This window comes from Pinus tabuliformis, chromosome J (assembly GCF_031772625.1).
Source record: "Pinus tabuliformis cultivar Carrire ecotype Pingquan chromosome J, CPIR1, whole genome shotgun sequence".
Classification (NCBI taxonomy): domain Eukaryota; kingdom Viridiplantae; phylum Streptophyta; class Pinopsida; order Pinales; family Pinaceae; genus Pinus; species Pinus tabuliformis.
Genome location: NC_142295.1, coordinates 72,976,342 through 73,003,002, shown reverse-complemented (window position 1 = coordinate 73,003,002; position 26,661 = coordinate 72,976,342). Strand labels below are relative to the sequence as shown.

The window sequence follows — 26,661 nt, the reverse complement described above, 5'->3', positions numbered from 1 at the left end:
TCCAGATCTGCACAAGCTAGCCATAGTTGCAAATTGCAAGGGCAGCAGGGTTCAATTTCTAAATCCAGGCGGAGGAAAACTCGAATAGCCTCAGAAGCAGAATTTGCAGGCAACAGAATTGCTGGATAGAGGTTTTGGTGAGAAGATCAGTGATTTCGTTATCTCTGGGTGCAGTTGATTTATAGCAAGGTTTTGCAATAGCAGATCAACATTGGGTGGAAGAGAAAAGCACACTAAGGATACTTTTAGTTTTCTCAAAGGGTTTCCAGATCCAGCTTTCCAGGGGGAGATCCTATATTTCTAGCTGCAGTAGACCATGCGAGTTTGCCAGATTAGCTAGTTCAAGTTGCCCAGATTACAGATTGTGTGCCAGTTCCCGGAGAAGGACATCTAGAAGGTTTAGCAAGTAGTCTCATTGAGCAGTTGAAGGAAGTACATTGGCCAGGGAAGGACATCCGGAGGCAAGTAGAAGCAGATTTGAGCATTCCTCAAGGAGTGCGAGTAACAACAACATGGCCGCAAGGAAGAGAGGGAGCTTCCATATTTACCTTCCCAGTTTTTGAGTTTCGCATGAATAGACTTGACAGAGCCTCTAAGTTTGTCGTATGGAAGGCTAGTATGACTTTCCTGTTGGATGAATATCATCTGAAGGAGTTTGCGAAAAGTGTTAATGTCATACCAACAGATCCTCAACAACAAGAAACCTATAAGAAAGAAATGGCCAAGGCTAAGAGGATGATCCTAGATGGGGTTCGGGATCATATAGTTCCACATATTGCAGAGAAGGAAACAACAAAGGAGATGTGAGATGTCATTGTAAAACTATACCATGTCGTTGTGAAACTATACCAGGATCCATTAGAGAATCATAAGATGGTTCTCAAGAAGAAGCTAAGGACCACAAAGATGTTAAAAGGTGAAGGAGTGACTCCATATCTCATCTTCGGGATGTCTGTGATAAGTTAGCAGCAGTAGCTAAGAAACCAGATGATAATGAACTTGTGCGAATAGCACTAAATGGGTTTACCAGAGAATGGGAAACATTCATTCAGGGAATCACTAGATGAGACAAAAATCCTGATTGGGAACGCCTATGGAGTGACTTCACACAATAGGAACTAAGCCTCAGTGTTGTCCAGGGCTCCACCAGTAGCAGTAGCAAAGCGTCGAAGGTTGACAAAGATGAGTAGAACGTAGCCCTTGCATCTAAAGGGAAGGCGAAGAAAGGTCCTAATCGGGGACAAGGCTCAAAGGGAGGAGAAAGAAGAAGGATCTGTCGAAGATCAAATGCTTCAAGTGTGTTGAATTTGGTCACTACAACACCCAATGTTGACGAAGATAGATAATTTAACCTCCAAGTTGGAGGAGTTTGAATTGATAGTAACTATACCTCCTAATGGAGGAGGAGCATGATAACTTCAGAGTTGCAGGATTGGGTAGGGTCTGAGGAGGCACAACATTGAACAAGTGTTTCCTCATGTATCATTGGCTTTGCTACGGGGGCCCATAGTTTTCAACAGTTGGAGGATCAGTGTCAGTAGGCACAGTCATATCTTGAGAGACAGTGCAGAGACTAATTGTAATCAATTACTAGAGGAGCATAAAGATAGATGAGCGCAAACAGTTACTCAGTGGACAGTGTAGAGACTAGTTGCAGTCAGAGACTCAGGAGATAGTTGCAGAGCCAGTTAGGGACACAATGGGTCTGAAGATTAGTTCTCAGTTGCATTAGTTGTAGTAGCATGAGATCAGATGCAGCACAGGTAGTGTTGGCAGCAGTGCAAGGAGGCACAGTGCAGTGTTAGTAGCAGCGCAAATGCAGGGTGGTTCAACTACAAGGTTGGCAGATGAATCAAAGTATGCGCAGTGGTTGATGGACAGTGAGAGCTAGTTGTCTAACAATTTTCAGACATCAGCAGCGTGATGTGGGCCAACTACAGACTTCAAGATATTCATCGGGTTGATGGATATAGCAGTGAAGTGGAGAAGAACACCTTCCTCGCTAAGAGGGAGTGTTAGTTTCTGGTAGCATCAGACAGGTGTTCTAGTCTCGACTTGTTTCAGAGAGGCTAAAGAACACGAGATCCCTAAAACCCAGAAAAAGTTTCAAGAGAAAACACCTAGAGACCACTCAATTAAATTAATTGATCGATAATTAAATAAATTCCTAAGTGTAACTTAGGGAAATCGATTAATTAAAGGCAATTAATTGAGAAAGATCAAGAAAGATCTAGAGACTCACACAGATCAAGTCTGAGATGATCTTAGCAGTTGATAATGATTTAATCATGGTCATTGTTGATCCAATGAGAGATTATAAGAGCAAGTCGATGGGTTGAGGAGAGACACATCAAGCAAGAGGGAGAGTGAGTTCCTTCAACAGATCAAGCTAACCAATGTTGTGATTCAACAAGAAGAGTTTGAGCTAGAGAAGGACAGAATCAATGATTGATGGAGTAGCAACAGGGAGGCAGGAGGAGGATTTTCCTAGTGTCAGAGAGCTAGCAGTAGAGAGGCCAAATTATCTGCAAAGAGAGGTCGAGCAGCCAGTGCGAGCATCCAAAAACCCTAGTCGAAGTGCCAGAAAGAGATCGTTTCAATTTTTGGAGGTTAGGAGATCACCCGGAAGGCAAAGCGAGTCATTTCCAGAGGCAAAGGGAGGTTGGACGGCTCAGTTAGAGCCAAGAAGCAGGCAATGCGAATTATCCAGGCCAGGTAGTGCGCATTCCTGGCAAAGCGAGTTGCCAAAGAAGAGTGTGAGCTGGGCCATAGGGGCCGAGTTGGATTGCAGAGGGAAGATAATTTCTCTTGAATATTTTTCCGAGATTATTTGTTGGAGGATCTCCAGTTTGGCATCCAGAATATTGTATTGTTGCATAATAATAAAATAAACCCTCCTCTGTTGCATCGATTTTGCCTTCAGGGTTTTTCTGCGGACTATTAGTCCAAAATATTGGTGTGTTTTTATTGTTTGTGCATCTATTTTCTCAGTTCCAACATTTTGTTTAGCCTCTGCGAAATTTATTTCTAAAGAATTTCAGTGTGATTTATTCGGTATTAATCTGAAAATTAATAAACTGCTAACTATTTAGAAGAGTAAATTCCAGTTGCTACAATTTAAGGAAATTTCACACCCACCACGTGTTCCAAGGGGCTTCGACAACGAACAGGTGCCCAGTTCCCCTCCCTCACCATAGGTCATCACACTCAAGATCCCTTGACATATTAAGTTCCATTTCCAGATCCTCATATCTCACTCATTCTTTCTTGGAAGGCTATTTATTATTATGTATAATGCCACAGTGTTTTATATGCATGTCACAACAACACAACCACTTGTTTCTTTCTTTCTTTATGTTATTTTCAATATTTTCTAGGTGTTGTGCTTACACTCCCACATTGTATTCATACTAATTGTAGCCTTCTTCAATCCCATTGACCTACTTTTGTGGTCATTTTTTGGACATTAATAAAATATCTTATATTGTCTTTATCTTATTGTCTATTAGACAAATGTAATTCAATTTATAATATATATTTGCGTTTATAATCTAAGCATTTTTTCAAAGAAAAACTTCACTATTCATTGTTCTACTTTTTCTTCATCATATACTCAAGTGATGATAAACATGTTAAATTATTAGAGCCATATATTGGTAATCTAATACCATATGAGTTTTAGTTGCAACTTACATGTGGACTATTAATGAACAACTCAAAGCATTTGAGAGTGTGAAATGTGACCACGGGAAGTCTGTTGTTGGCCATGCCTTTGTCCTTTCACTTGAGATTACCAACTATAAACTATAAAGAATGTATCGATTTCCCACATAATGAGTGGGTTGAGTTACATGCTAACTTCTTTTCTTGATACATATATGAAGTTGTGGTGGCGTTAACCCTTAAATTTTCCCTTCGCAAATTTGGAAGGTCAACGACCAACACATGTCATTTAGATGGAGGTCCAAAGACAGATATGGATATAGGCTGGGGATTGGTTCCCAAGATGACTAGTTGTGGAAATGATTCATTGATGATTGAAACACATTTTTGCATAGTTTGGAGAGAGCTGTTATTTTTAGCAAATTTTTCCCAAGGACAGATGTCAAGAGATAATGATATATTTAGAATCCTTACAATATTTCGAGTTCAATGAGCTACTTATAGATGACATGTGATCACTTTCTATTTTTGGTAGTGCTTTCATGTCGATTATAATCATATATTTGGATTCCTTATTGAAAGATGAATCCAATGAGTATACTCACATGCAATATCGAGTGCCTTATATTTTTAGCAATGGTCACATGTCAATTCTAATTACACATACAATATCACCACTGCATTCAAAATCCAATGATGTTCTCATCCAAATCTGAGAAATTTCTATTTTTAGTAGTTGGAGCCAAGCAGTGATGATTACATATTCAGACTTCCCACCGAGTTCTGAGTCAAATGGTGTGGTGTCATCTAAATTTGAGAACCTATTTTTAACACTCTCGGACCTCCGCGTGGTAGTGCTGACAACATATCTGGGTTCCCCATCACATTCTAAGACTAATGAATATAATATTGTGGACATGCAAACATATTACTATTTTCAATGCCTATTTTTAGGTGTGTATGTGTTTTAGCAACATGAGGTGGCAGTCCAAGGGGTGAACACTTGACAATAGTAAGGATGCACATGTGAGATAGAATTGGATGAGTCATTGGTGACATGGCACTTGAGAAAATTTATTTTTACCTTTTAACTTTTCTCTCTCTTGCTTCCCCTAAAACCTTTCCTAATTTCCCTCCCCTCATTCCCTTAATTTTTCTCCTTAATTATCTCACACTTTCCCTCCTTTCACTACTTAAAACTCTCCCTATTTTCTCTCCTTTCTTTCCTAAAAATTCTCTCTATATTTCCTACAAGAATCCAATTTCCTAACTCAAGTGATAAATGTAGATTTTCCACGAAATTTTGCAACTGCTACAATGAACAATCTGAAACTAATTTCTTTTCACCAAGACAATTTTTTTCCACAATAAATAAGCAGCAGAGTAAAATAAAGAGATAAAGAACACAATCACACAACTTACACAATATTTTTTCTTGGGGAAACCCTCTCCTTGCTATGGTATTTTATTGATAGAATAAATAGATCAAATACAAAGCAATATGTCTATTGGGAACAAATTTTTTCTCCTACTAACCTAGCCTAGACTTGCCGTGAAACTTACTTGATCACAACTCCTATCCTTTGCGCACAACCAGGCCCGAATTCCTTGTGCACTAGCCTCTCTTCTTAGCTCCTAAATTGATGCACATAGGGCCTCCTATTTTGTAGCACAAATCCCTCAATCTATGTGCACTTGGTACTCAATAATATGCACACCACAAGCAAGAATCTCACACACAAATCTTGTGCACTCAATAATGATACAAACTTGTGCTTTCATCCTCCTTTTACCAATTTGATCCATGCCATAATTAGAAAATTATAATTAGACAATTAAAAATTTGGAACAACTGTTGTGATTGAAAAATTTAACTAACTCAAGCTGGTTCTCTCTCCAATCATCACTTGGAGTTATAACTCGTCCTCCTTCAATCAAAGACTGAAGTTCGTAACTCATCCTTTTCTAAATTCAAACTGCCATCTATCTTGCAGGTAACTGAAGAAGACTCCTCTTTAACTGGAGCTCCAACTCAACACATGAACTTGTGATGATTATTCCCATAAACTAGAAATTAACTCGCCATAAATGAAGTCTATCTCCTGAGGAGAATTCGAGGTCTTTCTGGCCAAGGTACACACCAGAGAAGACCTTCTAAGAAGCTAAGATGTTACCAAGGAATTTATACTTCTTATTGCAGCAATTTGATGACTTTTCAAGGTAATTATGGAGATAATTTACCCCTAAGAACATTCATTCACCATACCCAAACATGTAACATATGCAATACCTCACAAAATCAACATTTCCACAACTTCGCATTCAATTAGAATTTCAGATTTCATGAGAAAAAATTCCATACATTAATCATGTATACAAGAGAGAGAAATAAACCATGAAAGAACACTTACAAGTATAGCAAATATATCCAATCATCAAAGAGAGACAAAATTGAAGCTCCAAGACCAAGAAAAGATATCCAAACATCGAAATGCATCAATATTTCTCCAATTCGTCCATCAATAGCTATAGCGAAATTCTCAAGAAGAGAGAGATACAAATCCAAGTGATGATGAGGAATGAATCAATCCTCTCATCAATATATATGATCCTCTAAGGGTTTGATTTTCCTAATTAGGCCTAATGATGCCCCTAATAATAAAATAATGTGCAAAACAACATTCCTTGGTGACAAGCCCACCAAGATAGCTCCATAACATGAAAAATAAGCCTCTCAAGAGGGCCAAAATGATAGATAAATAGCTAAGATGGCTATTGGAAGCCCTAGTGAAGTCCAATTTGTGCCAAAATGAGTGGAAGGCCCCAAATATAGTGATAAAGGGGGTGGCCCCTTGATCTCCAAGCAAATGACCTATGGTGCTCCCAAGTGCCTGTGGGGGCACAAAAACATCCTCATGATCTCCCCGTAGATCAATGAAGCCTATATCCATATGTAAGGGTTGGAACAATGATGCAAGCCCTCACTTTGTCTCCCGTGGTGAGACACAACCCCATCTGGGCCCTTGATCAACTGCCAAGTGTGTAGCCGCTGGGCAAGGTGGTCCAGGTGCATCATCATCATCAAATAGGTGGAACATGAACAAACAATGGATGGTAATGAAGAATCCCATGGCATGACTATCTTCTATCTGCTATAATGGAAGCCCATGGCTCTCAATGCACACCCTACAAATGCCAATATGACCCTCTAGAGGGTTTGGACCCCATATGGGGAGACCAAACCCTAAGAAGAAGACCCACCTGCAATCCTGTATAAGATCCAATGCATCTCCTCACCTTCCAGTACAACAAATCATCAATGTAATTGAGTAAATGAGCTTACAAACCATGGAACCAAGTCGACACTTCATAATGGCACGCCCTTCCATAATGATCTTTAGTGTACAGGTATCTTTGAGTTTAAGAAGGAGGTTAACCAAGGACCCTATTCGGTGGTTTCAACTTCTAAGGGAGTGATAGCTCTATGGTACATCCAACAAGTGTCAAGTGTCATGTGATATGATGATGGAACAAAGTGGGGCATCAGGGGAAGGCTCTAAGCCACATGCCATGGTACAAGGGTAGTTATGAAGAGGGAGGCCCACACTTTAGTGTATCGATGTAGGAGGGAGCAATCGTGGTACATAAGTTACCCCGTCCTTATTTTTCCACCCTTCTTCATATTCATTTTGCCTTTTATTGATCTTTCTTTTTATAACTGCTCGGGGCTCCATAGAATGAGAGCATGATGTGAATGATATAGCAATGAATACCCCCTTAAGGTGGGGAAGTTCATCGCCCACCAAAATCATGGGTTCCTTAATGATGTAGGGAGCTCATATAGGGGCCCTAAGAACTAGGGTGATGGCCATGATAAGGGGTAGAGCTCATGGTTGGCTTTTGCCCAAGTGCTAAATTTTTAAGTCTCGACCATCCTTCACATTTTATGGTACATTTCCTATTGCAAGTGGCCAAATTATGCTTTTAACTTTCTTTTTAGCTGCACAACCTCCGGGGCATCTTTCCAACCCCAAACCAAATGTGGACATGGGGAGGGGGAGGCTAACTCCTTGTGGACAAATATGGACCCAGATGGGAAATATGTGAAAAAGGGTTATAATGAGTGGAGCGGATTGGTGTATGTGGTGTCGGGAAGCGGGACCACGCAACCAAAAACGGGGTTTCCCATGAAGTGCCACTCCTTAAGCCCATAGCCAATAGAGGAGCTCCCATGGGACAAGGATACAAGGTTAACCACCAAGTTGAACAAGCGGACAAGAGTAAATACCAAGCCCATCCTTTCCACCGAATCCCCCCACTAATCCATGCCAAGAAGTGTCCATGATAAGTAAGCAAAAATACCCAACTACATAATGAAATCCATACCTTAGGAGTTGGAAGGCCCACCTTCAAACATACGATCATAACAGATGGGCGAGGGCACATAATGGTTGGCGCAGGTGGCACATCGAGCTATTTGGTGGCTACAACGGGCTGCTAGCTACCAGCTAAAGACAATATAGGAGAAAATAAAATCGCCTATGGGTGTCACCCACGAGTAGTGGGTAACATTCTCTAGAGCATAACTCGATTTCCTTAATTAACTTACTTTAATTAACCACTTTTCCAAAGTTAGACTTAGGAAATATTTAAATGATGGCTAATTAATTTAATTAAGGCATTTCACAAGCTTATCTCACAAAACATTTTTGGGTTTTGGAGATCTTGTGTTCCATAGCCTCTTAGACACAAATCAAGACTACTTGTCTGATGCTACCAAAATAATACAAAACTAACACTCCCTCTTAGCGAAGAAGGTGTTCTCTCTCTCCAACATACTACATCTCTATAGTCAGACCACGTTGCTAATGTCTGACATCTGCAACATACTGTAACTATCCACCAAGCTACTGCACATACTCTGATTCACTTGCTAACCCTATAGTTGAACCACTCTGTATTTGTGCCACTGTTGTCACTACACTGTGTCACCCTACACTGCTACCAACACTGCCTGTGCTAGAGCTAATCTCATGCTATTGTTGTTGCTGCAACTACTACAACTGAGAACTGATCTACTATCCCTCCAACTGCCCTTTGCAACTGTCCCTTGAATCTATGACTACTACTAGCTCTGCTCTGTCTACTGAGTAACTGACTATGCCCAACTGTCTCTGCACCCCTCTAGTATATGACTACAACTAGCCCTGCATTGTGTCTCAAGATCTGACTACACCTTGCTGACATCTCGATCTTGGTATTAAAATATTGTGGGCCCCCATAGCTAGGGTAATGATCCATAAGGAATCATTTGTGTGATGATGTGCCTCCTCGGAACTTACCCGATCCTGCAACTCTGAAGCCTCACGCTCCTCCATCTGGAGGTATATCCACTATCAATGAAACTCCTCCAACATGGAGGATAACTCATCTATCTTCGCCAAAGATGATGTTTGTTGCTGCCCCTTCTTATCCTTCTTTCTCTTGGGACACTGGGTGACGTAGTGACCAAACTCACCGCATCCAAAGCATTTGACCTTCGATAGGTCCTTTTTCTTCTTCTCACCTCCTTTTGAGATTTGTCCTGACTGGGACCTTTCTTCGCCTTTCCCTTACTGACAAGGGCTACATTCTCCTCTTCCTTCTCAACCTTCAGTCCTCTATTGTTGCTTCTGTAGTACCCTTGACAAGACTGACCCTTAGCTCCTTTTGAGTGAAGTCAATCCACAAGCATTTCTAATTTGGCAGTTTATCTCGTCCAGTGATTCCTTGAACGAAAGTTGCCCACTCTTTGGAAATAGTCATTTATAGCAACTCGCACAAGTTCTTTGTCATCGAGCTTCTCTCCTACAACTGCAAGCTCATCACAGACGTTCTAAACTCTAGTGAGATAAGAAGTTACACCTTCACCCTTATGGATCTTTGTAGTACTCAGCTTCTCCTTGAAAATCATTTTACGATTCTCTAATGGATCCTGGTATAGCTTCACGACGACCTCCTACATTTCTTTTGTCATATTATTCTCAGCAATATGCGGGACAATATGATCTCGAACTCTGTCTAGGATCATTCTCTTGGATTTGGCTATATCCTTCTTGTAGTCAAGAAACTGGATAGGATCTGTCGATTCAGCTACAACTATTGTCACAAACTTCTTCAGACCATGCTCATCCAATAGGAATAACATCCTGGCATCTTCGTCAAGTCTATCCTGATCTTTGATACTTGTTGCGACCATCTCTAGGAAACTCAAATAAACTGGAGACTGGATCTAGAAATATCCTTCTCCTTCCTACTCTTCCTTCCTCTGTTACTCGCACTCCCTTAGGAATGCGCAGATCTACCTTTGGATGTCCTTAGCCGACTAATTGTTGCCTTTAACTGCTCACTAAGACTACTCACTCTACCTTCTAGATGTCCTTCTCTGGGAACTGGCACACGATTTATAACCTCTGCAACTCGAACTAGCTAGTCTGGCAAACTCACTCGGCTTGCTGCAACTGGAAATCTTGGATATCCTCCTAAAAATTGGAACTGGAAACCCTTTGTGAATTTCTGGAAATTCCCTCTTCAATGTGCTTTTCTCTTCCAATGCCATGCAGATCTGCAGTTGTAACCCTCGCTGCAAAACTTCTATGCCCAGATCTACTCAACGAATCAACTTGTTTGCTCACCTGAATTGCTTCCTGACAAATCCACTGTTTGTTGGAATTTTGCTCTAGGAAAATCAAACCTTTCCTACACTCTACCTCTAGAAATTGATTTTCCTGCCCAACAATTTGCAAACCTAGCTAGCCTGTGCAGATCTGAATTTTATGCTTTAGACCTCCCTCTAAAACTGCACAATCTACTGATATTTCACCTTTGAGCTTCTGATTTGATCTTCAATGCTTTGATTCCATGTGAAAATTCCTTGACTGCAATTATTGGATATTATTCTCCTAACTGTGGTAGTTTAATTGTTTACGACAATTAATGAATAATTCACAATTGCAATCTTCACCATAAAATACATTGCGGAAAATAAAATCAAGAATTGAGAAATAGATGCACACACTATAAAATGGACACAATAATTTTTGGACTTAAAAAGTCCCTGGAAAAACCCTGAAGGGAAAACCGGTACAGCATATGAGGGTTTATTTTATTATTATGTAGAAAGTTCTGGGAGTACAATAATCTGGATGTCAAGTTGGCAAATAATTTGGCCAAAATAATTAGGAGAAAGATTCTCCCTCTGCAAAAATAATTCGGCCTTTCTCTAGCCTGCTCACACTACTCTATGGCTGCTCGCACTCCTGGCTTGGTGCAAGTTGTACGGCCTTGGATCTGCCTCCTACTGGGCCGTATCGCCTCCCTCTGCCTCTGGAAAATTTTCGCTCTACCTTCTGGACTCAAATCTAACATCCGACCACTGAAACGAACCCTTCCCGGCAACTCACTCTGTTGGACTGGCTAAATCGCACTGCTTGGACAACTTTCTCTGTAGAAGATTTCGACCTCCCTTTTCCTACCTCTCCAGCACTAGAAAACTTTTTGGAAATTCTTCGAAATTTCCTCCTACTGCTCCCTAAATCATTGATGCTCTCCTTCTCTAGCTCGAACTCTCTTCCTTGTTGAATTACTACAACTAGATAGTTCGATCTGCCAAGGTAACTTGCTCCCTTCTTGTGTCTCTCTCCATCCCATCGAATTGCTCTTATAATCTCTCACCGGAGCACCAACGACCATGATCAGATCCTCATCAACGGCTAAGATCATTTCAGACTTGATCCAAGTCATTTTCTGGAAGTCTATAGAGCATAAGTCAATCTCCTTAATCGATTCACTTTAATTAACCACTTTTCCTAAGTTAGACTCAAAAAAAATGTAAATGATGGCTAATTAATTTAATTAAGGCGTTTTGCAAGCTTATCTCGTGAAAAAATTTCTGGGTTTTGGAGATCTCGTGTTCCTTAGCCTCCTAGACACAAATCAAGACTAGAACATCTGTCTGATGCTGCCAAAACAATAAAAAACTAAAACTTTGACCCCCTCTAGAATGATCCTCCTTGCCTTGGTGTCATTCTTAGTATGTTGGTTTAATGGTTGGGGATCTTGAGATGACACTATTGCCTGCTTGACAAGCTCTCCCACCTCATTATCTTCCAACACTATTGTGATTCGCTCCTTCCATGCACAGAAATTCAAGGCTCCCTCTAAACTGTGATCTAACCTTAGCCCTATGAACGACATATTTCTATCTAAGGAACTGCTCTGCTTTTCTCTTCAAACCCTAGCATTGTCCTTCCCCACTGATCTGCACTCTAGCCTCACTGATTAATTTGGTGTTGGTCTCTACACAATCTCTCCTTGATACCATGTAGATTTTCCACAAAACTTTGCAACTGCTATGATGAACAATCTGAAACTAATTTCTTTTCACCAAGACACAGAATTTCTCCACAATAGATAAGCAGTGGAATAAAAAACACAGAGATAAAGAATACTGTCACAAAATTTACACAATATTTTTTTCTTGGGAAACCCAACTGGGAAAACCCTCTCCTTGTTGTGGTATTTTATTGATAGAATAAATAGACCAAATACAAAGCAATCTTTCTATTGAGAACAGAGTTGTTTTCCTGCTAACCTAGCCTAGACTTTCCCTGAAACTTGATCACAACTCCTATCCTTTGCGCACAAACAGGCCTGAACTCCTTGTGCACTAGCCTCTCTTCTTGGCTCCAAAATTCATGCGCAAAAGACCTATTTTGTAGCACAAATCCCTCAATCTATGCACACTTGGTACTCAATAAATACGCACACCACAAGCAAGAAGCTCACACACAAATCTTGTGCACTCAATAATGATACAAACGTGTGCCTTCATCCTCCTTTTATCAATTTGATTCATGCCATAATTAGAAAATTATTATCATACAATTAACAAATTTGGAACAGCAGCTGTGATTGACAAAGTTAACTAAGTCGAACTGGTTCTCTCTCCAATCATCACTTGGAGTTATAACTTGTCCTCGTTCAATCAAAGACTGAAGTTCCCAACTCATCCTTTTCGAAATTCAAACTGCCATCTATCCTGTACTTAACTGAAGAAGACTCCTCTTTAACTAGAGCTCCAACTCTACGCATGAACTCATGATGATTATTCCCATAAACGAGAAATTAGTTCACCACAACCAAAGTCTATCTCCTTAGGACAATTCAAGGTCTTTCTGACCAAAGCACGCACCAGAGAAGACCTTCTCTTGCTACACTTTTCAACAATAAAAATGGAAATTATAAATTCACTCAAGCTGTCATTCTAAAAATGGGAATGCGAGAGAAAATTCAAATTGATTAAAGGAAATTACAGCTAGACAAGTGCTAGAAAAGGAAATTTGAGAGAAAATTAAGCAAGCCGAATATATAGAGAGAAAATAGAGGAAAAATCACTCAATTTCCAAAATTATCCAGAAGTGATGTTTGTCTCACGTTAACTCCCAGAGAGGATTAATTAATTTTTTTTTCCACTCAAGTGAAAGGTCTAATAATAGCTGTTCGACCTTTGTTAATCTTGGGTCGAGTTAGTGAAGAGAATTATTAGTTAAGCAAGTGGAAGGCCAACATTACAACTCGAATTGTCTTGCGCAGGAGCAAGTTTCTCACTCTCTTCTCTCCATTGTTTCCTCCCTTTCCCTCTCTCTCTCTCTCTCTAGCTCTTGATACTTTGTGTCTTGGTATTATTGTCTCAAGTTCTGTAATAGTCATCTTTGTGTAGCCAACCTTTTGGCCATAGCGGAATAAAACTCATTCTTGATCCACTTGCTCTAGCTTGTTTTTGATTCAATATTATCTTGCATAAATTATCAACAGTTCTCAGCTATTTATTTGGGCGAATTGCCACTTAGACACGGTTTCTTTCTTACTTTATCTTTCCATATTAGAGGCTGATTTGTGAAGGACTGTTCCACAGATTATTTTATGCATTTTTCTATAACTGTTTGGCCACTACATTGCTGGTCAAACAGCCTTTGCCTTGCTGTTTGACCAGCAAGTTAGTTGCATATTTGCAGGTTAGGACAGCAGGTAATATTACTAGGGACACCCCCATGAGGTTGGAAAGCACCAACCCAAATGGAGAACAGGATTTGCCAGTGACACATAGGGAAGATTTCATTATATGTTTATTGATTTTTGTGGCTGTTTTTTGAATATATATAAGCTTTTAAGGCATAAAAATTAGCACTAAAAGGATAAACATGAAAACTCAACAAGCAAGTGGGAGCAACAACTCTTAGACCCTTTGTCAACATGTCAAACACGCTTTAAAACAACCACTTTACCTACACTACTTCAACTAATGTGCAAGCGTGAGGTTATGGTTCTACTAGAATACCTTATTCAAACTTGAGAAATAATATTGGTTACCAATTGGATGATGAGGAAATCCTACAATAGCAATTACTTAAGTTGAATGGATTTATATGACAAGTTGATTCACTATCAGTAAACGATGGGTATAGATGAAGTTTAAGTTTGTCTCTACTCTTCTCACATAGATATTAAGGTCAGAAGAATATCAACAATATTAATTCCTACCCATTTTTATTAATTTAGCAACTGACACAACTACCTACAATGGCGATAAGTTGATAACGACACAACATCTTGAACTTCCAGTAAATTCACCTTAAGCAAAAATTAAAGAAGACTTACATTGCAAACTTAAAGGAGGTAAAAAAGGGTATAAGGAATTCTGTCCATATTTCCATAACCTTAAAACATATGAATGACATTTGATCCAATAGGAAATTGTATTACTAGTATTTGTCGAACTAGGACATTCACATATTTTGGAATACCGACAGTGAAGGATTCATTCAAGTTAATATTGCAATGGAGTTCATGATGAATTTTACTTTAAGGATCATGAGAGTCAAACAAGATCTCGAAGTATGCAATTCCTTGCTATTTCAATACAAGAGCTCTAGTTTTTCATGGCATTGCAATTAATTGTGTAGTTAACTCTAATGAGGCTAACAAGACCAATATTTAACTACTCTATCTAGTATTTGTTCTATCATAATTAACAATAAACAAACAACTATAATTAAGCTCTAAGCATTTATTAATGCAACAACAAAAGCAAATAAGGAAAAAGTTAGAGAAAGCAGCAACCTTTGCAAATGTGTTACGTGTTCGATTCCAATCTATTTTCTCATAAGGAATTGTATAGAGCTCCTTTCTTAAAGATACAATGATTTCACTTAGAGGACCCACAAATCTTCGCCCATACAAATATGACATTGGTAAATAAACCATTCGACAATGACACCACATCCTCCCTGCAGATAAAAAAGAATGACTATGAACAGTACAAGTTCAAAACAAGAGCTGTAAAAGAGACTAAGTTCTTAAATTACATTAAAATTGCACTCAAAAGAATTTCTAGATAGGTCCCTAAAATGATGGAATGCCAATATATGCAGAAATAAAACACATATACATGGTGAAACAGAATAACTTTACAAAATATACCATCATTTTTCTTTCTAACGAAACTTCCATTTAACTATTTCTAAAAACAATATTTACAAGGTTTCAAAACAAAGAAGAGGGTCACACCCACAGCCTCCACAAGCAATACCAAATGTCAGACAGACAAAAACATGCACTGGCCATGGCCAAAACACCCAATCAAAGTGTCTACATCCAAAAGTCCATAAATATAATATAAAGAGACAAAGGCCAACTAAACAAGCAAATAAACACAGGTATTGACCACACCAATAGCATGAGGAGGCTAGTCATGGTAATTGAGGATAGGACCCAACCAGAATTAGGGGGATAAGAGTCAGTAGGCTATAGAGGGTCCCACCCATCCGCAGGAGCCTCTTGGGGCTTGGGCCATTATGAGATTGCAAACAAGTTAGGTATTTCTTGTCATTGCCCTATGTGTCAATTCTGGCCACACTCCCACCTCTCTTAGACCTATTTCCTTGCCCAATGGTTGTGTGTATTGTGTAAAGAACTCTATTGGGATCTTCTAAAACCAAGTGGCCTTGATACTCAAAACTAGCATTAGAGAAATTTTGAGGTCTAAAATGGGCCTCCTAAGGAATATTATAAAATAATAGTGAAAATATTAAAATAAGATTAGATTAAATCATCAAATTTTAAATGGAAAAAAGAAAAAAGCTACTTTTTCAACTCGTATTTTCAACTTATCTCCCTATGGTTTTACTCAAATTTCAAACAGGAGCACTCGTTGGATATGGAATTTGTACCCATGTTGCATACTTTTGATTGACCCTTCTACACAGAAAATGACAAATACATGAAAAAATGTGATTGCAATCATGATTTTCATGTATTTGTCATTTTTCTTGTAATAGGGCCATCGAAAGTATGCAACATGGGTATGCCTTAGATGAGGAATTAAACTTTGCATCCAACGAGTACTCCTACTCGAAATTTGAGTAAAACTATATGGAGATAAATTGAAAATACACATTGAAAAAGTAGTAATCATCTCACATAGTTGACACCATCATCTTGAATCCTATTGGTTCTTATAAAGTTGATTTGGTTGTACATTTTGTTTTGAGACCCATTTTAGACCTCAAAGTTTCTCTAATGCTAGGTTGGCTATGATGGTTGGGTGGGCTAGCAAGGATAAGTGGCACCCTACTTCTTAGGCAGAAGGCTTTGTGCCAATCCTCCAACAAAAGTTGTAAATGCTCCATTTCTAGCCTCACTTTACACATTGCATAGTGATTTGCATTAACAAACTAGTACATATCAATGTGGCACCATACCATTAAAAGATATGTTATGAGACATTTGCATTAAACACAACATCATTTCTCTTGGTAAGTTGTCGGTTTATCTTAGGTGATCTGATTCATTGTATGTTCTAACGAATTTTCTTGACAAAATATATAGAGTTTGTAGGTTCCCTGGCCCTTGGGCTCCAAGTTCACAGACTATGGGCACAGGCTCACCTTGTTTGGACTTTGAATATTTTATGTGACGTTCTTACTTTGCTAAGGTTGTGGTTGAATATATATCTTTCGAAATACATCTAGCCATTGTTGATTTGGGGTAGCATCGGATGTGCTCTAGACCTCAAATTTTGCAAAGATGCTTGGGCACATGTATTACAAAGAACCCAGAAAGCGTTTTGGGAAATTAAACCCAAAGAAAATTTTATTAAAATAATTAGTATTTTCTAATAAGACCCTAAGTCTAAATTTAGGAAATTAAAATTATTAATGGGTATTAATCTAATTGTGGGTGTAACTTCTAGAAGAAGACGGAGATCAAGCCAAAACAATCCGAGCCTTTGATTAGGAGTTAATCTAGGCCATTGGTTGTCCAACAGAAAGATATAAGAAGGGGCTTGAAGGTCATTTGGAAAACACACCAAGAGATCAAGAGATCGAATTTCTGAAGTGAGAAGTTCTCAGGAGGAAATTTCGATCAAAGAGATTTTCTGCAATTGATGGGTAGGGATAGCATCCAGAGAGAGAGAGATTTTTTCAGCGGAGAATTATTAGCAGAGAGAGGTAGAGAGTGATCCAGAAGCCCAGACGTAGAGGTTGACGCAGAGCTATGAAGGCCCACACAGAGGCAGTGCAGAGGGTGAGAGAGAGTCTGAGATTTTGCTGAGGAAAGTCAGTTTCAAACGTCGGGAGTCGAGGTGTGATACTGGGAGGCTGAGAGCAAAGACTCTGGGGAGCAAATCGATCAGCAGACTGAGTGACACAGAGCCTAGAGAGGTTGACGCAGATACTGTGTGAGGACTGCGCAGAGCAGCATAGGGCCTGCCAGAGGCACTTCATTAAGTATCTAGATCAGCCATGATTTTCTCTATGATTGTGTGAGATAATCTCACAAATATTTTTGCCAATATTTCTCTCTTTGTAACTGAATAACCTGAGAGGTATTCAGAGATGTATTCAAAATTTATACTGCTTAATAATAATAAACCCTCGAATTGTTGCACCAGTTTTCGTGCATTGGGTTTTCCAGGGACATTTGTCCAAAAATAATGGTGTCTATTGTGTTGTATTTTCTTTCTTACTCAGTATCTTGTTTCTGCATAATATTTAATTAAGTGAAGGTTGCAGTGTATGTATTACGATATTATTCGTAGGAAACTGCAAGTAATTTGTTTAAAGGAATTTAACAAATAGGAGTAATATCATCAGTTGATGCACTAGGGGTTCCGGTTTAGGAATTTTCACATGGTATCAAAGTTGTAGGTGAAGAAAGAAGAGCAGAGCCAATAGATCCAACGCTCAGCAGAAGAGGGAGTTCGAAAAAGCTAAAGGAAGCAGCATTTCAAAACCCCAGATGGTTGACGCAGTTCCAAGCCGGGAGGACATATTTTCGTGGCAGCCTCTCTCCGAGTGAGTTGACAGAGAGGAGAACTCTTAGTTCGAATTTTTGTCGGGGTAGAGGGAGCAACGCTGAAGCCTCAGTGTGAGAGAGCTAGTGGGATGCAGATCTTCAACAAGCAGATTGTTGGGCTGAAAAAACGTCAGAAAAGAGAAGAGAAGCATGGTTGAGGTAACTTTTCCTCAGCAGACTTCCCGCCAAGAAGTCTGTTTTCTCTTTGATTGAGCAGCAGCAGTGAGAAGCATAGAGGATATTTTCGACATTTTTGGCAGAAATGGCAACTAGTGGCTTGAGGGATCAGGACAGGTTGGACGGAGCATCCAACTATGTCATCTGGAAGGCTAGAATGTCATTCCTTCTAGATGAGCATGCCCTCAAGACATATGTCGACAGCATGGTGGCTGTCCCTGCGGATGCAGATCCATTGAAGAAGTACAGAGCTGAGATGGCGAAGGCCAAGAGGATGATCCTGGATGGAGTCAAGGATCACATGGTGTGTCATGTTGCTAGCAAAGGGACTGCTAAGGAGATGTGGGATGCCTTGGCCACGTTATATCAGGGATCTTTCGAGCAACGGAAGATGTACTTGGAGCAGAAGCTGAGATCTACTCAGATGTAGAAGGGAGAGCGTGTGGATCCATTCCTCATGAAGTTGAAGGAAACTCGTGATGAGTTGTCTACTGCGGGACATACACCTCAGGATTCAGAGTTGGTTAGACTGGCCCTCAATTCTATCTCAGATGAGTGGCAAGTCTTTGTCCAGAGTATCCTGGGCGGAGCAACATTGCCGAATTGGGATGAGACGTGGGCAGCTCTAAAATAAGAGGCGCTGAGGAGAGACTTAGTCAAGGTCAAACTTGACGGAAGTAGAAGCAGCAGTTGGGGTCAAAGCCCAAGGAGGAGAAGGATAATGCAGCCCTTGCATCAAAGGGACAACAGGAACAACGAAGATGTAAGAAGGACATCTCAAAGATAAAGTGTTTTAGATGTGGCGAGATGGGTCACTACGCTAATCAATGTCCTCTCAAGAAGAAGGACAAGGATGAGAAGCGCAATCCAAAGGCTGCGCCTGCGAAGATCGAAGAGGAAGAGTTCACCATAATAAATGAGATACCTATAGGAGGGAGGTGCGCTGATTTAGAACTATAGTTTTATAGAGCTATAAATGGGCAGGATCCTTGAGGAGTCCTCTTCTTGGATCAATACCTTGCTACGGGAGCCCAGTTTTGCAGTAGCAGGATGGACTAGTGTCGGATGGTGCCGAGGAGTGTCAAAGAGACAATTGCAGTGGCTAGGAGTACCAGAGTCTGAGCAGCACAGAGCAGAGTTGACAGTAGTGTGGATGGCACAGAGTAGAGGTCAACAACAACGCAGTATATTCAGAGGGTCAGTGTAGAGACTAGCAGTAGTCAGGCTTCAGCATTCACGTGGTATCATACTGAACACAGTTAGTTCAGTAATTTTGGATGTTTTTCCATTGCTATCAGCAATAGTTTGTAGCAATGTTGCACGAAGCGGGGACGAAACGGGGACGTTTTTTGGAAGCGGGGACGCGGAAGCGTCATTTTCCAAAAATCTAGGAAGCGAAGCGTCTGCTATATATATATATATATATATATATTTTTCATTTATATTCAAAATAAAATCCCAATTACCAATATAGTTGTAGAAGACATGAAAGCATGCATATTTTTGCATAAATCAAGATAGATATGGCATCCATGATTCCATTGTAGTTACTAGTATGTACATCAATGATTAATTATTCGAGCATCAACCATCTATATTCTAGCAATTACAAACATACATCAAATTTTTAAGCATATTATAAAACATAAAACATTTAAGCATATTATAAAACATAAAACATAGAGCATATTATGATTTATCTAGCAAGTGAGCAACTGTCAACATTTGTCATGTCCAAAATTCAAATAATAATGTTTACAAAATAGGTCACTTGGTCACCACCAAGACAAAAAGGTTCAAATTCACAAGCCTACAAATCTAATGATTAATCTATGACAAAAGTAGTAAATTGTGAATATATCTACTAATCTCTCCTCCTTCCACCACGAAGAGAATGTGGCGGCGGGCCTCCATGTGGTGGCAATGAAGAAGATGGTGCCTGTGGAAGTTGTGGCACTGAAACTGATGAAGACGAACCCCCTGCTGTTGGTGTTGAACCATGGAACCTAGGAACCAAGGGACCAGATGGGCGTGGCATCTCAACTCAATCATCATCATCCTGGAATCGCTAATTGCATGCATGCTCCCAAATGGACCAGTGCTAAGCATATAGTTGCTCAATTATCTCCGTACGAAACGCGTTTCCAAAAAACCAAAACAGGGATCCAAAAAACCGAAACGCGGATCGGGCCATAAGGTTCTGAAATGGCAAGAACCGCATTTTCTAGCCCGATCCGCATTTCGGTTTTTCCAAAACGCCTTTTGGAGGGCGGATCGCCCACGGATACGTACGGATCGCAGATTGGGCTTTTGATCCGAGGGGGGGCATTTCCTGCAACACTGGTTTGCAGTGCAGTAGCAAGCTGGCAGTGGAAATGCTAGCAGCAACACAGATGCAACACTTATGGAGGAGTTATAGTACGGATGCAGTGTTGGTTGTGGTAGTGGCAGTGTTAGCATTAGCGCAGTAGTTGGTGGACATCATGTCAGACATCAGCAGCATAGAGGACGATGCTTCAAAGTCAGAGCAGTATGCAACAATGTATATTGCTAGAGCACATTCCTTGCTAAGAGGGAGTGTTAATTTGGGGTAGCATCGAATGTGCTATAGGCCTCAAATTTTGCAGGGAGCCTTGGGCACATGTATTCCAAGAACCTAGAAAGCATTTTGGGAAATTCCACCAAGAGAAAATTTTATTAAAATAATTAATATTTTTTAATAGGACCCCAAGTCTAAACTTAGGAAATTAAAAATATTTATGGGTATTAATCTAATTGTGGGTGTAACTTCTAGAAGAAGATGGAGATCAAGCGAAAATGATCTGAGCCTTTGATTAGGAGTTAATCTAGGTCATTGGTTTTCCAACAGAAAGATAAAAGAAGGGGTTTGAGGGTCATTCGGAAAACACACCGAGAGATCAAGAGATCGAATTTCTGAAGTGAGAAGTTCTCAAGAGGAAATTTCGATCAAGGAGATTTCTTGCAGTTGAGGGGGAAGGATAGCATCTGAAGAGAGAGAGATTTTCTTAGCTGGAGAACCATCAACATAGAGAGAGGCAGAGAGTGATCGAGAAGTCCAGAAGCCGAGGCTGACGCAGGGCCACGAAGGGCCACACAGAGGCAGCGCAGAGGGTGAGAGAGTCTGAGATTTTACTGAGGGAGTCAGTTTCAGAAGCCAAGAGTCGGGGTGTTTGACCGGGAGGCTAAGAACAGAGACTCCAGGCAGCAAATCGATCAGCAAACTGAGTGAGTAGAGCCTATAGAGGTTGACGCAAAGACTGCATGAGGACTGCGCAAAGCAGCGCAAGGCTTGCCATAGGCACTTCATTTAGTATCCGAATCAGCCGGGATTTTCTCTGTGATAGTGTGAGTTAGTCTCACAAATCTCTCTGCCAGTATTTCTCTCTCTGTAACTGAACAACCTGAGAGGTATTCAGAGATGTATTCAGAATTTGCTACTGCTTAATAATAATAAACCCTCAGAACTGCTGCACCAGTTTTCCTGCATTGGGTTTTTCTGGGGACATTTGTCCAAAAATAACGGTGTCTATTGTGTTGTATTTTCTTTCTTACTCAGTCTCTTGTTTCTGCACAATATTTAATTAAGTGCAAGGTTGCAATGTATGTATTACGATATTTGTCGTAAGAAACTACAAGTAATTTGTTTAAAGGAATTGAATAAATAGGAGTAATATCATCAGTTGCTACAGTAGGGGTTCCGGTTTAGGAATTTTCATAGCCATCATCATATAAAAATTTTAACTCTCAAAAAATTCTTTTAAGCATTGTACATTTGTATATCTTGTAAATAAACTTTTATATTCTAACCCTTGTTTTGAATCTGGGGTTTGGGTCTTTGGGGTTTTAAAATTTTTGTATATATTGGGGTTTTGGGAACTTGTAAATTTATTTGTGTAAGTGAGATTCAATAAGATTTGCAGGATTCGAACTAGATCTAGGCCCTTGAGGGTAAGATCTAGTCTCTAGATATTTTGCGGGGCCAGCATCAAGGATTTTGGGAAAATATTGAAGATCTGAAGCAAGATTCAAGTTTCTGGCGAGGGTTTGAAATTTTTTAGGGCTTATAGGCCTAGTGTCCTCCAAGCTAGTTGTCCAGCCCTTCTTGACTCTGTGTCAGCCTTTTTGAGCCCCTTAAGGCTAGCCGCAGGCCTAATTAGGCCTCGGCCTGCCTTATTAACCCTTGCCATGGGCATTTCTGGCCTTTTTAGGCCTACTCGTAAGGCCTAGGCCCCCCAGCCTTTCCTTTCCCCTCTCAAGTCCTCCTTTAGGCCTGTCGCAGGCTTGTTCGGCTTCTCTAGCCCTCTAATCCCTTTCCTTCTCCTCCGTCCTCCTCCACTGCCCCTTCTCCTCATCCTCCTGCCCTCTTTCCTCTTCCTTCCATTTCGGCCCTTGGCCGCAACCTCCTTTGGCTTGCGACAGCCTCTTGTGAGGCCTCATCCCCAAGCCGTAGCCCTCTTAGGGCTTGCGGAAAGCCTTTAGGGCCTTTCCTATCCTAATTGTAGGCCTAACTAGAACTTGCATCCCTCCACCTCAACGCTAGCCCTCTAGGGCCTAGTGTTGCCCTTCCTTAGCCCTCATCTTGCCCCTTTTCCCCGAATTTCTACTGCAACAATTGATTACGTTTCTCCTATTTGTTAATTACTTAACAAAATTATTTATTGTTTCCTACAGTAAACACTGAAACGAATACACTGCAGCCTTCACCACTTAAATAAAATGTGGAAACAAGAAATACACAATACATCTACACAGTTAGTTTTGGACAAATGTCCCCGGAAAAACCCAGTGTTGGAAAACCTGTGCAACAGCTGAGGGTTTTATTATTATACAGTAGTAATTTCTTATTACAATATTTGGACGCCTTCCTAGCTATCCAGTACAGAGAATAATACTGACAGAGAGATCAGTGAGATTACCTCACACTATCACTAGAAATCCTGGTTGATCTAGCCACGGAATGGACAACCACTGGCTGCCTCTACGCAGTCTCTACGCAATCACTGCATAGAACCTGCATCACAGCTACTGGGGTATGCGTCACTGCTCCCGACTAATCGATTTTCCTCTGAGATTTTGACTTCTGCCCTCCCAGTCTCACACCCCAGCTTCCGGCTCCAGAAACCGATCTCTCCAACAAATTTACGAATTCCCTTTGGGCTTCTACGTTGCCTCTGCGTGGCCCTACGTTAGCCTCTATGGCTTGCACTGCCACTGTTGGATCTCTCTCTGCCTACTCTGCTAAGTATTCTCGGATCAGGAGAAATCTCCAACTAGAACTATCCCTGCCCCTCACTGGAAAAGATCACTTCGAAATTCTTTCCGGCAGCTGCTCTGCTTCAAAAAATCAATCTTTTGATCTTCACTCGATGTGTTCTCCAAGTGCCCATCGATGTCCTTATAATCCTCCAGTTGAGAACCAACGACCCAGATTAGATTCTAATCAATGGCTCAGATCATTTGGACTCGATCTCTGTCTTCTTCTAGAAGTTTCACCCACAGTGTAGATTAATACCCATTAATTATTTTAATTTCCTAAGTTTAGACTAAGCATCCATTAAAAATAATTAATTGTTTTAATAAAATTATCTCGGTGGAATTTCCCAAAATGATTTATGGGTATTGGAGAATGCATGTGTCTAAGCCTCCCTGCAAATTTTGAGACCTAGAGCACATTTGATGCTACCAGAAATCAGCACTCCCTCTTAGCAAGGAATGTGCTCTAACAATGCACCCTGCTGAAGCATCACCTGTTTTGTAACATCTCCTTCTACATTGTTGATGTCTGACATCCTGCCCACCAACTACTGTGCAAATGTTGCATCTGTACTGTTGTTGATCCTGCCACTGTCAACACTGCATTGTGAAAATTCCTAAACTGGAATCCCTACTGTAGCAACTGATGATATTTCTCCTACTTGTTAGATTTACATGAACAAGTTATTTGCAGTTTCCTACAGCAAACATTGAAATACATACTGTTGACACTTAATCATAGGGATTGGGTGAACAACTGTAATTAGTGTAAATAAATAATAGAGGAAATGGAGAGTCATCGGGAGATGAACTAAACAGTCACTCCCTCTTGTATATAATAATGAACAACCTGAATGAATAACACAATTTCATTTGAGGAGTTACCTCTTGGCCTGACATGGTATCAGAGCCAACTCTATCTTTGGCATCACAGTTTGCCCTTGTAACTCCCTCTTGGCCTATTTTCTGCCTATTTTGTGGAACTGGCACCTTTGTCATGCTCCAGAGGCTTGAATAGTGCACTGTCATATGCGTTTCTATTCCTGATTGAACGACTTGTCTCCCAATTTGAATATTGCATTGGTGTGGTCTATAAGCACTTGAGCTCCTCCACCCTGCTACTCGGCATTCCCTCTAGGTATCAAAGCGCTGCTATCTGGTGTATGGTATCAAAGCACTGCTCCATATACGCAGCGAACAGTTACATGCGCTGCTCCATTAAGCGCTCCCTCCTTTCCTTGGTTCTTTGATCCCCCTTTGCCTCTAGCAATAGGCATCCGCACTTCCTGAATCGCAATGACATTAGGGTCAAGGCGCTGAATGAAATCGGCAATCTCGGTTCGATTCTTCTTGAGTCGCAGTAAAAGACTATTTGCATTCCATGACATGAACTTGAGGGGCTCCTTCTTCACGCTCCCATTTGCTTCTTCTGCTTGTGGTGGCAGTCCTGTCCCGTTGCTTGTTGGAAGAGAAGAGTAAGAGGTGTTGCCTGTAAGCTGATCCTTCTGCTTTTTGAAGGAACCGTCCTTCTCCACTGGCTGGAAGTAACGCTTCATGATTTCTCTAGTATATATACAACGTTGTCTCCACGCTATTCCATATATATATAGTGTTGTATCATATATAACGTTGTTTTCCTATATTCTATTGTTTCATTGCTGCATTTGGCTCCCACGCTGTCACCCATATACCACCTTCCCTAAATATTCCCTCCCCCATATATTACCTCCCCAAAATAATACCTCTGTTTTTAATATATCAAAGTGCAATTTTTTAACCACCATAAGTGCATTTTTTTACATATTGGCAGCAGGGTACATTTAAAAAAAAAAATGCATTCATTGATATCTATTATGGTAGTGGTTCTCATCGGGAAGGAGAACTATCCAGAGTGGTTGTGGAAAATCAAACACACTCTCATTTTTAATGAGCTATGGAAAGGAGTGTGTGTTGGAAAAGGAGACAAAGAGCCAGAACAGCCTACCTCGGACAAAGAATTCACCATTTGTGAAAATAAGAACAACAAGGCTTATGCATTGATTGCAGCATCAGTAAATGAAGAGGTGAGTTGCCATATTTCGCCATTTTCAAATGCTTTCGAAGACTTACAAAAACTGAAGGAACTCTATGACTCACACTCTGCACTTGAATTTGTTCAACTCATGATTAAATTGTTCACCCTTGAATTACAAAATGATGATCCTCTTGCTCTTGCATCAGAAGTAAAATCTATTATGCATGATATCAAAGTCACTAATGTTGAATTGGACATTCCTCTGATAGCTTTTCTCAAGGCACTTTATCCCACTTACTCAAATTATCTTGAGTCATTGCAAGCAAATGGAAACCTCAAAGATATTACCTTTGACTCCCTTGTGAAAAAATTTGCTGAAAGAGAGAAATCTTTTGGGAAGAAGACGGCTTCTCAGTCTTCTGAAGAGGCTGTGTGTCTTGCACATAGAGAGAAGAATCTTGCTTAAGATTCTTCCAGAGGAAGAGGTAGTCGAAGAGGAAGAGGAAGAAATTTCAGAGGCGAGGGGGGCAGACACTCTCAAGGAGAAAAGTCAGATTTGCACTGCATACGCTGCAAAAGAGATGGATCACATGATGCATCCACATGCAAGTTGCCTTGGGACAGAATTGAGCAGGAAAGAAACCAACCCAAAGGTAAAACTAATGAAAGAGAGAAAGGTAAAGCACCTGAATCCACTCACTATGTTGTTGTGGCACACTGTAATATTGGAGTAAATGAAGACTTATTTAATGCTTCACTTGCTTCTTGGAAAAATGATTGGTTGCTTGATTCAAGAGCAACTTGCCACATGACTTTTAGAAGAGATTTTTTTGAAGAATTTACTGACAATGTTGATGGAGCAGTATATACTTTGCAGACAAATCAAAACTCAAGCCATCAAGGCTTGGTACAATCAAGCTTAAATTGCCTGGTCTTCCAGACTTTCTTCTACATCATGTTTTATATCTCCCACAGCTGAGGAGAAACTTGTTGTCCTTGGTCCACATCCACCAGCAAGGACACTCCATTCATATGTTTGATGGCAAGCTTGAGGTGAGAAAAGCATCAGACCACTCACTTGTCATGACGGGGATAAAAAAAGAAAGGCTTCTCAAGCTACAGGGTACCTCTGCTTG

The 26,661-nt window shown here is 40.3% G+C and overlaps 1 protein-coding gene across 4 annotated transcripts in view; it reads right to left on the bottom strand.

The window, feature by feature from the left end:
* Nucleotides 1–26,661, bottom strand: part of LOC149225573 (cycloartenol synthase-like) — a 529,143-nt gene that overhangs the window by 388,194 nt on the left and 114,288 nt on the right. For all 4 annotated transcript variants that reach the window (XM_089377155.1, XM_089377157.1, XM_089377154.1 and 1 more), the window contains exon 8: nt 14,824–14,990. In XM_089377155.1, the coding sequence (XP_089233281.1) occupies nt 14,824–14,990 (167 nt within the window). The remainder of the gene's footprint in view (nt 1–14,823; nt 14,991–26,661) is intronic.